This window comes from Lutjanus erythropterus, chromosome 14, assembly GCF_056507025.1.
Source record: "Lutjanus erythropterus isolate fLutEry1 chromosome 14, fLutEry1.hap2, whole genome shotgun sequence".
Taxonomy (NCBI): Eukaryota; Metazoa; Chordata; class Actinopteri; order Lutjaniformes; family Lutjanidae; genus Lutjanus; species Lutjanus erythropterus.
Window position 1 is genome coordinate 13,583,612 of NC_139330.1, and position 12,294 is coordinate 13,595,905.

The window sequence follows — 12,294 nt, forward strand, 5'->3', positions numbered from 1 at the left end:
ATACTGTAAATGTAATGGAGTTAAAAGTGCAATAATCCCTCTGAAATGTAGAGAAATAGAAGTATAAAGTAGCCTCAAATTGACACAGAAGTGTACTTAAGCACCGTACATGAGTAAATGTCCTTTGTTTTTTTCCCAAAAGTCCCAAAAGTTTCAAACACATATTTTTCTAGAATGTTTTGTATGGAAATTCAACTAACGTTTATATTGTGACAGTGTTGAAAAATGTGAAACAGAAATTGTGGTGCCAGATGATTGTTTCTTGACAATGAAGCGATGTCGAATTCTGCCATTGTCGTGCTAAATTGAGTCTCTCTGTTCTGCAGTGCAAGTGGTCCAGAAAGGGATTCATCAGAACCCGATGGGCCCTGGCTGATTGGTAAGTATTTTTAACAAGTCCCTGCAGTGAAACATCCCACCTCACCTCTGCTCTACCCTGAATCATTACAGCTGTACTGTGATTAGAGATGAAGATCTAACCGGCGGGGCTGTGCGCGGTGTGGTTATCATAGACAGCACAGATGGGGAGAGTGAGTTACATAGCTGAACCCTCTCCGGACAGTGTGCCACGGAAGCAAGCAGGGATTTGATTAGACGTAATCACGTTAGTCAAGCAGTTGCATATGACAGATGACAAAAAACATTACATGCAATTGAACCTGTATGGGATGAATACAAACGCTGGCTTCCAGTGTGCAGAGCAGGGGGAGGGAGGGTGGCTGAGGGGTGGAAGACGGGGATTGTAATCTAATATAAGGTTGACATGAGAACTAAAGAGCTGAAACAGTAAGCATTTAATAGGGGCATGACAAGAGCGGCAGAGAGAGAGCGGCTGGTGAAGAATAGGGAGATCAGATCAGAGATGGAATAGACAGAGATAGCCAAAGCCATGCATGTATTCATTTGTTCAGGATGTCACTGCAGAATAAAACCCCTCGAGATAAGACTGATTCCTCTGGGGCGCCCTGCCTGACACCACGCTAACAAAACAGCCCAGACTGATAGGATCAGCAGGGAGGTGTTCATCACTGTACATTGAGTTGTCTTGCTTTTCCCTGACAAGACAAGCTGAAAGAAAGGAGATTAGTGTTTGTTTGTAGCGATATCTGCACTTGCCCCCATTGCAAAGCAAGTTGTGTGTACACATACAAGGAATTCGAGTCCAGTTTTCCCATTGTTCTCAGTGCACGTACACAGGAATAATATAGACAGAGCAAGAACAACAAAGTATAAAAATAAAGGTATAGAGCAGACATGATGATTTGTACCGAGCAGAAAGGGACAAAAAAATGAACATATATCTGGGGGGTGACATTTTTAGATATATCTCACCCCTTACTTATGGCTATTATTATGCAGACTGATCCTCCATAAGTCCACCCCTTTTTGCTCTGTGCTCCAGTAACAGTTGAGCAACCTCGAGCAGAACCTCTGTCAACTTTCTTTCCTGTTTCCTGTACTTATTGCTGTACTTTACGCTACGTTAGGCATCAGTGTTGAAAAGTAAACCAAATTTTTAAAATGCACGGTGAAAGCAAAATTTATATAGTCACAAGTTAAGTTAGATAATGTTTGTAAAACACTAACTTCCTGTTATTGTCTAATTGTTACTGTTTATCATTTAATCAAAAGAACATCTAATGCCTCAGTTCACATCTCTCTCTCCGAGGACACAGTCTTGTCATATTTAATTGTGGTCAAATGTGAAGTAACAGTTCAGTACAATATTTCTGTGTGAGAGTTTGATAACAAACCCTCATTAAAAATGCATACAGTGAGCTTTTATCAAGGTATATTTCAGATTTTTTGATGTGGCGTTGAATGAGGTACTTATTCACTGTCAGTGTATTTCGTATAGTGGATGACTGTTGGTAATTAGTCATTAGTAGCCCGACTTGTGCTAATGAGTACTGTGTAGAAACATAATGTCCGCATGCAGCTCATCAGTTCATTAGAAAAAAAAACTGTAATTTATTTACAAATGTTCTGGTTGATTCAGGTCACTTACACTGTGTTCTTTCATCCCAGTGCCTTTGATCTGGTCAACATCCACCTTTTCCATGATGCTTCCAACTTGGTGGCCTGGGAGAAAAGCCCCTCTGTCTACTCTGGGACCAGGCAGAAGGCCCTGGGCTACGTTTTAGACAGGTACATCCTCTGTTTCTCATTGTGTTTCATCCATCTTGCATTTTTAATCAGATTCACCTGTCCTCCCTGCAAACATAGTTTCCTTTTTATTGAGGTACGACTTTAAAACAGGCAAAAAATGGTCAAAGTATGCAGTGTTTCTCTATTAAACCAGGTGTTTCAGGTATGAAGTCTCATACTTGCAGTTTACCTACAGTTTTAGGTAGATATTAAGACAACATTTAAAAACCAAAATATAATTTTTACAATATTTAAGAATAAAAATTGGACTATGTACAAAAAAGTAGTAGATACTACCCACAATCCAGTCGTGTCTGGGATGGCAGAACCTGTATTGATATTGTAATGGAGGCTTAGAGTGAGACGGAGCAGGAGAGGTACAGCAGAGAAGATTTTGGTGGGATTCAGTCCTAGACCAGTGGGATTACATCTGTCTGTAAAAGTAGGGGGTCTTACTCACTACACGGTCTGTGAACTCCCAACTCTCTTTTATCTGTTCTTTTTCTGTCCCTCTAACTCCTCCTTACTTTTCTACATTTTCTGTTTCTTTTTTGTTTTTTTTTTGGTGGTGTAATCCTACATTCGTCTTTGTTTTTGTCCCATCGCTGGCAGGCAAACAGGATATGTTATCTTGCCTTTGTGTTTACACTTGGTATCTTTAATGCATTCCTGCCATCCTCATTGAGATCAGATCTCTGTCATTTAGAGCAAAACCTGTGTACCTCTAGAGTGGCCCAGTGTCCAGTACAACCGGATAAAGTGCCCGTTAAGGTGCCCTTTTGGTGGAGAAAACATGTTTAAGTACCCTTTACTGTTCCCTTCCAGTGGAAAAAACATGATAAAGTGCCCTTTAGAGCTCCCTTGCAGTAGACAAAATATGATAAAATGCCTACAAAACTTGATAAATGCATCATGACTTTCAGCGTTCTGGTGCTCCACCGTATACAGACGGCACCCTTTTTATTTTTTCCGCCCCTGCACCTCAGACAGCCTGATTCCAACACTTGAGTAATGGTAAAGATTTCTTCACTCTGCACTGAATAAAGCCAGCCTCTATACAAACAGGCCAAGCTATTCATTCATAGGCCACGCTAATGTGATTTATGGGATATCCATTTGCAGCGGAGCAGAATGAGAGAGTGCACGGTGCAACCCCTGCTCCCTACCTGGTCATGCTAACACAGAATAAAAGCCTCACTAGCAGCCTCACAGCAGGTGACCTCCCATTCAGATGGCATCAGAATGCACGACGTGGCTCCCCGCCGCCACCACTTTGAATAACTACATGCATATATGGGTGGCATACATTATCACCAGGCTTTCTGATGTGCATGAATTATGAGGCACATTTTAAAGTATTCTCTACGAGGTCATATTTTACCTGTACTTCATTCTTGATTTGATGAAAGAATGGTCCGCCTTTAATGGCCAGGGAAGTTGGAGTGTTTTAAGAATATGGCAGCATTTGTAATTTTTATGACGCTGTAACCTACCTGGATTTACTGGCGTAATGAAGTTTCAAAAGGACCTCCGTTGTTGCTTACATTTAAGAGTTTTCATTGTATTTCATCATGCTCTTTCAGTTGATTTATCTTTAAAGGTTCCCCTGTAAACATACCTAAATAGCAGAGTCTCTGAGGTTTAGTTGTGTGGCTGAGGGGATTGAATAGTGGTTGTGTTGGCTGAGTGGCAGTTTCCACGCTCCCTCTTTCTAAATCCTCTTGTGTTGTGAATGGTAACCCTGTTGTTACTTCTGGGCCATATCATTTAAAGGTTTCTTTTTTTTGACAGGGGTGGGGATGAGGGGTAAGTGGTGTGAGGCAAGGTGGTGGTGGGGAGGTCGTTATATGTTCTGGCTACCCCGGTATTCCTTGCTAGGAGTATGAGGGGTGAGATGGTGGTGGCATCGCGCCTCAGTCGCTCACTTTGGGGGAAACCGTCGGGCGCAGATCCGGAGCACCGGAGTGAGAAAAAGCTGGCGGTGCAGAGGGAAGGGAGGAGGAGCACAAAGGGTGCTTGGGCTCTGTAAAGGGCAGTGAATAATGGGTTGGTCCTTTCACAGAGGCTGCTAACCTTTTGGCAGCCACCAGCAAACTCCATTCTCCTCCGCCGATCTGGGAGGACAATGTGCCCGGGCCGGGCTTTGAATGAAGCGCTACCACCAACAGTGTTCCCATTCAGCGGCTGGTTGGGAACCATCTTTTTGGCCATTGTCCTAACTCTGACTCCTACCCCCAGAAAGCAGAGCAGGAAAAGGGACAGGGGGAATATCTAAAGCCAAACTCCCCCCTCCTTCCCTCTCCTCTCTCCTCTCTCCCTCTCTGAGCTCTAATCTCTCATTGCGGGATGGGAGAGGAGAGGAGAGGAGAGGAGGGGAGGGGGGTTGCTGAACACACCACCAGCTGAGTTCCATGAGGCGGCCGGCGCAGGAGCCTGATCACACAACGGTGCTGGGGAGAGAGCTCTGCTGCCGGGCATCAAACTTCAGCCTCCACCTTATCTGGGGCCCAAGCCTCATAATGCAGCTTATGGCCCATTGAGAAGACATCTGATAAGCCTTTTCCTCTGTGGCCCTTTTAACTGCTAAACGGTGTTTATCTCCAAAGTGCTTCAAGGCCTCGGGGGAACAATGCTGAGAAGGAACAGCGTTTAGCCAGCCAGACCTCAGTATTGAGTCACATCAAAAAAGCGCTGCTCTATAGCCTGTACTGATGTGTGGGCCACTTCCATGAGAGCAAAGCAAAGCTCTGCTTGAAATGCATCCCCCTGCTTGTTTTCCTGTCCTTTGAAAATGCACATATGTGCTCAGGGTTGCATCAAGCATTATTTACCTTGTTGACTCAAGTCTACGCCTTGATGTGGAGAATCATTGTTTTATTATTATGTCAGGGTTTAATAGTTTTTTTGTGCACACAATTTAAAAGAATTGTTTTGAAGAATAATTTAATTGAACAGTTAAATTTATGGAATTATCTGCCACTAGCTGCCATAAAGAAATAAGTTGCTATAAATTTATATGTAGTAAAATATGTCTATGCATTAGACAGCTGATGTAATGAGAGTGATGCTGACACCCCTGGCCTCTCTAGGGGATGGAAAACATGGCTGCTTAATGAGCCCATGAAATGATAGCATGAGATAAAATCAACATTTTTTTTCCTCTTTCTTAAAAAAAAAATCCCTTTTGTGTATTGGAGTATGTTTCTTTTTTCCAAGCCCCATTCAGAGTGGCTGGTCTGGTTCAGGGGAGAACAGTTTTACATTACAACTGTGAAATCCTGGCATAAAGGCGTCCTTTGTGGCGCGCCATTATTTTCACACAAATATAGTCCATTGTCACAGTGCTGAAGTTAATTTGATCAACATTGGGGACATTTAACTGTTTTGTTCGCTGAAAAGACTTGTTTCATGCTCATTTTCGGGGCATTGAAAAGCAATGATTGGCAGAAAAATAATGTTGCCGTTAACAATTCAAAGCAATTAGTTTCCCATGGGGAGGCAGTGGGCCGCACTGGCCACCACACAGCGATGCTTTGTCATTTTATGGACGGTCATCAGTCAACTGTCAGAGCTTCTCAAAGAGCCCTCCAATCTAAATGTTTCCCTTTAGGCTTTTCCCAGAACAACGGGCTGAAAGAGCAGAGAAAGGCCGGCTCGTTTCCAGCCAATAGACATGTTGAGCTGCAAGAGGGAGGACTGGATAATCACAGGGAGATCCTCCATAAAGCCAGAATGAATTTATTAAAGAGAGTTGTTTTTGTGAGCATGTGTGTGACCATGTATTGGGCTCATATTTGTCAATGCAACATCCCTAATTTCCATATCATGTTCAAATGACAAGCAGACACCTGTTTTGTTCATCCTATATATGTCCTTATATGCTTACACATATAATAGCTATGTACGAATTTTCATTGTATATCAACATTACTGTTTTGTGTGTGTTAGTGTGTGTGTACTTGTACACTTATGCCAGTGTGTTTGTGAATGCATGTGGTGTCACTGTGTGACTCTGAACTGCTTTCTCACCCTGGGAGGCCTGCAGGAGCAGAGGTTAATCTTCCCCAGTGTCTGTCTGCTCATAGTGGACCTGTTTATTTCTCACACACACACGCACACAAACACATGGACACACACACACACACACACACACACACACACACACACACACACACACACACACACACACACACACACACACCCCTATCAGTGCTCCAGCTGTTACTCTGAGAGGGGGTGGGGGATACCCAGACATGGAGAAATCTCTCTCCAGCACCTGAAAAGAAATTTGAATGTTCCCCTCCCCGCATTTTCCTCTTTTTATAGACATAAGCCATTCAGAGATTTTCGGCCACTGCTTTGCCACCCATTTCTCTTAACTTTCTGTTTTTCAACTCTGTTTTTCCCAAAAAAACAAAACAGTCACTCAACTGTTTTCTCAAGTTTCACTACACCTGAGCTCCTGCAGCTGTTGATGTGTTTCCTCAGTGACGATGTGCCTAGCTTGTGGCTATCCACAACTAAAACTTTAAGGCCCTTTTTACAAGCAGTAAAGCCACTGACGGCATTACTCTGTCAGTCAATCGTACACAGTTTTTCCCAAACGTCTGACTTGGACTTCAATGATATATTGTCCACAATTTGGTATTCTCAACTGGCTTTTGCCCTTGTGTGTCCATTTTAGCTATCTGATTGCGATCAGCTATATCTCTGTCGGATAAGACAACGACGTCTCATTACTTGGCGAGATGTGGGGTCAAAGGTTGTGTCGTAGGCTTTCACATTAAGAAAAGTCCTAGCTGAGTAGGCTTCGTATAATAAGTGGATTTAAATGTCAAATATAGTGCACTGTCATTTTCCATCTCTGATTTCTCCAGAGAAAAAAATAATTATTGTATTGTAGGTATTATATTATTGTTCTCAGCTGTTGCCCACCTGCAATTAGTTAATAATAATTTGAATTATTATTATTAAAATCATTTCTGCCCCTTTCTGTACCCATGCAGGGTTACCCGGGGGATACCCAACCTGCTGCAGGCCATGATATGTCAATATTTTTGATATTTCATATTGTATTTTCCTAATGCAGGAATAAACGAAGAGCACTACATTAGCATAAAATATACTGGTATAATAAAGGTTTTAATGTACAACTTGTTTTAGCACAAGGCCCCTCTAAAAGACAGGGCAACAACATTACATAATAATACAAGTCCCAGTTAATAATAAACATAAAGCAAATTTGCAATTAGTCACATTACCAAAAAACTATTGATACACAGGGAACCAGGGGTTTTTGTGCTGTACTATAGCAGAAAAACCAGCTTGCTCACCAGCTCACCAGTGTAGTCATTGACACTTCCCACTGTAGCTCTGATGGCAGCTGCCTCACTCAACCCTACCATCCCTGCAGGTGAACGTCTGACTTGCTGGGCGTCTTCACATATCTGTAACTTAGTTGTGTTAAGCCTCTAAAGCTTGAAAAAAAAGTTAGTCGGCTCCACTTTTACTCAGTGGTGTCCATCTTCCCCGTCTTGAGTTTGTGTTGACAGTGTTGTTGGCTTGAGTTGACTTATCTGTTAACCTCTGTGTGACCGCAGCACCCCCTCAGCACCCTATCTTTCCTGCATGGTGTTCTTGGTGGGGTGGGCGTCACTGAGGAGCTAGGGTGCTAACAGGGGGACGAGGGGAAGGCTGTCCTGCTGTGTCAAAGGTCCTGTCAGGGGCCACCCCTGGCCCATTCAGAAAGACGTCACCCAGCACATTCTTCACAATGTTAACATTCTCCCAAATTCTCAACATTTACTTACAATGGATGACTGCGCTCAGCCCAGCTATTGTGTGCAAAGTTGAATCTGAGCGGCCAACTTATGGTAAGTCATCTTGTCAATATAATCATGACATGGCCCCCCGTTGCACCCTCATAATCCCATATAGACTGTCTATTAGGGCTCAGTTTAGCTGTCAATCACAGTGTGTAATCTGGCAAGGAGTCAGTAAGGGATTGAGGCTGCTGGGAAGGAGAAGGATTTATAAGCAGGCAGGTGCTGTATGTGTTATTTTGGTGTATGTGAGTGTTATCTGTGAGACTGAGATGCTGTCTGTGTCTTTGGTCCAAGAGCATTTACTCAGTCCCGGGCACGCATGAGTCTTTTTGGCATGTTTGTTCTCTTCTATGTCAGTATGTTCGTGTGTGAGAGAAACGCAGAGAAAATGTGCTGTGGTTGCTTTGTGCTGGTGGTTTAAGGAGCCTGGGAGCAGAGTCGGGGGCCATGTTATAAATTAGCGTCTGACCCCTGTCTTTGTGTGGCCCCTAGGAAGGCCTGGCGAAGGCCCCCAGCCCGAACCTCAGTGAGAACGGCCCTTGTGAAGAGCCTCTTTCAGGGGTGTCACTGTGCGATGAATTGGCCAGGAGAAGCATGTTTATAGACTGTGTAAAGGAGTGCGTCTTTGTGGGAGAATGTCACTGACACTGTTACAGTTTGCCTGAATGAACTGTGATGACGAGGCTAATGGGGCCCCCGCTGAGGGTGAGGGTCAGCGAGGGGGGCCCCCCAAGCTCGGGACCCCCCACCCACAGGGCCCTTTCACGCCCAGTAGCTGTAGCTAATGTTGCAATTCTTCGTTCCCCCGACAAAGGCCAAGAAAAAAGTCGACTTTCACACCAGCGGGTCACCATGAGTGCTTTAGGAAATGATCGTGTAAACAGAGTGTTACCTTCTGACCTGTGGCTGATACCTTGGAGCAGCAGACAAAACAGCCAGGCCGCGGGTATTAGACATGGCTGTTAGTGGGATAAAGCTACAGGACATAGAGGAAGAAGAGGAGAAACACACATACACTCTCTTAGTTTTCACCCACTCCTTTTTTATTTTCGGGAGATTTTTCCACTCCTTTCTCTTCTTCTCACTCATCTTTAAACCAGTTCTTTTATTATTTTATATATATATATATATGAATTTTTATATTGCGTTGTCTGATCTGCACATGCACAAATTACTTATCGAAACAAAGTAAAGCAGAGTTTGATTTGCTTTGCTTAGTCTTCAGTCAAAACAACAGGCGCTGTAAATTCTCTATTAGCACAAGGAATACATGAGTTCCCACGCCTATAACAACTGCACTGACGCCTGTGTACAGCCATTTTACTGCCCTCCATTCAAGCCAGTGGGATAAACTGGCCACTAACCCTGTTTGAATAGAGCTGAGTCTCTTAGCACCACGATGTAAGGTCATTACTGACGTTAGCCCCAGTTTGAGTGTATAAATGAGCCACTGCTCACACATAAAGTCTGTATAACTGTTAGCATGTGAGTAGTGACACAGGTTGATTAGCTCAGAAGTGATATACAGTGAGCAGTGCAGGAATTGTGTTGTCCAGATGATCTCAATTAAACTAAAATACAGCAACAGCTGTCATATGTCCACGAGTGTCCTTACCATTGTCGTAAATTAAGATGGACGACACAGCTCCACTTCCTCCCACTGCGCAAAAATGAAGCCAAAATATCCTGGACACGAGTGCTGCCATCTTACGCAGGTAACGTCATTTGGACCCAGAGTTTGCGCGGCAGTGATCAGTGTTGGAGCCAGACTTTTGAGTTCCCGCCCACACAGCTGGCCAGTCAGAAGCAGAGCTCAGCTGTCAATCATGGCATGAAAGCCTCTTCTTGCTCCAAATATCTGATTAATTAACACATACAGATACATCAGTGTGATATGAATGATCTAAAAAGACGAAAACCATGTTAGAAAAATATTAATTTGACTTTGTGCTTTTTTTGGTCCATGTCCTATCTACTAACATGTAGGGGGCGGGGTTTATGACGTGTACTGTAGCCAGCCACCAGGGGGCAGTCAAGATGTTTTCTGTAAATGTATTTGGTCTAACTTCTTATGCCAGTTATCAAAAGCTTTTTTATGATACTGCCACATCAATAACCATTTGCTTTGCTGGTAATGTTTGACACTAGAACCATCAAACTAGAGGTCTTCTCTGTGAGTAGAACTTAAGTGAGAAGTCAATGAAATGATTTGAGCTACAAAAAAGTAATCGTTGAGGTTAATTTTTTTAACAAACATGGCAAAGATTCACTAGTTACACATTTTTAAATGTGATGATTTGCTGCTTTTCTTGTCCATGACAGTAAACTTTCTTTGGACTGTTAGTTTGACAAACAAGTCATCTGAGGACATAATTGTACTTTTTCAATATATATCTTATATTCTGCAAACCAACAGAGGTGCATGTACACATTCTTTGCTCAGGTAGAAGTACAGATATTTGTGTAAAAAAAATCTGGCAAATGTAGAGGCACTGATTCAACTTCTTTCCTCCACATTCCTGCAAAGCAACATGCCTGTGTAGATGTAAAGAGTAGAAAGTACAGATATTTGTGTTAAAATGAAGGGGGTAAAAGTGAAAAATTGTCAGAAAAATAGATAAGTAAATAAGTAAAGATATCTGAAAACTCTACTTTAGTGCAGTAACAAAGTATTTGTACTTGTATTTGTTACTTCCCACCTCTTAAACCAAACCCTTAATCAAATACTTGAAAAAATGATTATTTACAGTGTAAATTGCAACTTCATATTATTCAAATAATGGATAAAAATGTCAGATCTCTATTTGAAGTGTTCATTGCATAACTGCAGGAAAGAGTGAAGCAGATGTCCATCATATAGATGGGACAGTCTTGGAAATTAATAATTACATCAATTATTTTGGAGATGAAATTCTCGATGCTGTTCCCATCTTTCTTTTGACCCCACTTGAAAATCCTGTGGTGTAGAAAGATGATCTATTTTCTGTTTAATATAATGGGATGTCAAAGTTACATACTCTCTATTTAATATAATAGCTGTGTTCCCCCGCCTCCTTACTCCAGTCACCTTCGCCTCCCTGCCATTCCCTGTCTCTGCCTCATAGAGAAGAAGTGGCCATGCTTTACGACAGCCGCCCAGAGCCGAGACCCACCGCTAAGAAGAGGCTTCTTCTCTCTTTACGGCCCCATAAATATATTGTTATCTGAGCCTGGGAAGTCGACGGTGAGATTTATCCGCGCGGTTAGTGGAGATAGCGAGCCAAGCATCCTGAATCATTAATTACACAAGAGGCTGTGCTACGTCCACCTTAATTTCCTATCTCTGCTCTGTAGAGAGCCACTTTTAAGTAGGTGATGAGGCATAGGAGTTAATTATATGTCGCTTAGGTGCATTTTTTTTTTTTTTTAGAGCACTGGGATGCTGGCGCTGTGGTGAGGTTCTGGAGATTTGGAAGTAGTCCATGACAGAGGGAATCTATACTCTATGAATCCTCTGACATTATACTCTCAGGTTTAAAAAAGCAAGCATGGAGAGCATTAAAAGATAAGAGATAATAAAATATGCAGCATTAAAATACGCCTAGTCGACATTAAAAGAGCACAATCAAGAGTCACTTAAGTTGTAGTTGTAGTAGAAGCTGCAACGATTAATTGATTAGTTGTGCATTTTCCTTAACAAGTACTTAAAAATACTATTGATTTATCAAAATCAAATAACTCAAAGATTTTTTTCTCTTTTTTCTTATCTTCATTTTGTTCTGTTTTTTTTTTTTTTTTTTTTTTTAATTTTGAGTTTAAGTCTCTTTATCTCTAGAGAAAACAATATCATATGAGGAGCAATTACTACCATTTCTAGAAAACTGAATAATTATTGATTAATATATTTAGAATGAACATTTATAGCATTTATAATGTTAATTGAGGTTGATCAGTGAATGATTAATCATTAACATTAACATTAACATATAACTGATTAATAGTTTCAGTAATTTTTCAAGAAAAAATGTCACAATTTGCTGGTTCAAGCTTCTCAAATATAAGAGTTTGCTGCTTTTATTTGTCATTTAAGACAGTAAATGAGGAGTCTTTGGGATTTGAACTATTGGTTGGACAAAAGAAAGTATTTTAAGACGTCAATTAGAAAATTGCAGAGTACTTTTCCACAGTTTTTTGATATTTAATTGTTGATTAATCGTGAATCAGATTAATCAATAATGAGCTCCAGCTGAAGTGGAGCCTGTAGCAGCATGGGTGTATAGAGTCCTTTAATATATATATAAGTTTATTTCTGACTGTTGGTCTAAACCCATAAGCCCATGAA

General features: G+C 41.8%; 1 protein-coding gene across 2 annotated transcripts in view; it reads left to right on the plus strand.

The window, feature by feature from the left end:
* Positions 1–12,294, plus strand: part of inpp5a (inositol polyphosphate-5-phosphatase A) — a 169,951-nt gene that overhangs the window by 106,465 nt on the left and 51,192 nt on the right. For both annotated transcript variants that reach the window (XM_084735789.1, XM_084735790.1), the window contains exons 7-8: positions 327–379; positions 2,029–2,148. In XM_084735789.1, the coding sequence (XP_084591915.1) occupies positions 327–379; positions 2,029–2,148 (173 nt within the window). The remainder of the gene's footprint in view (positions 1–326; positions 380–2,028; positions 2,149–12,294) is intronic.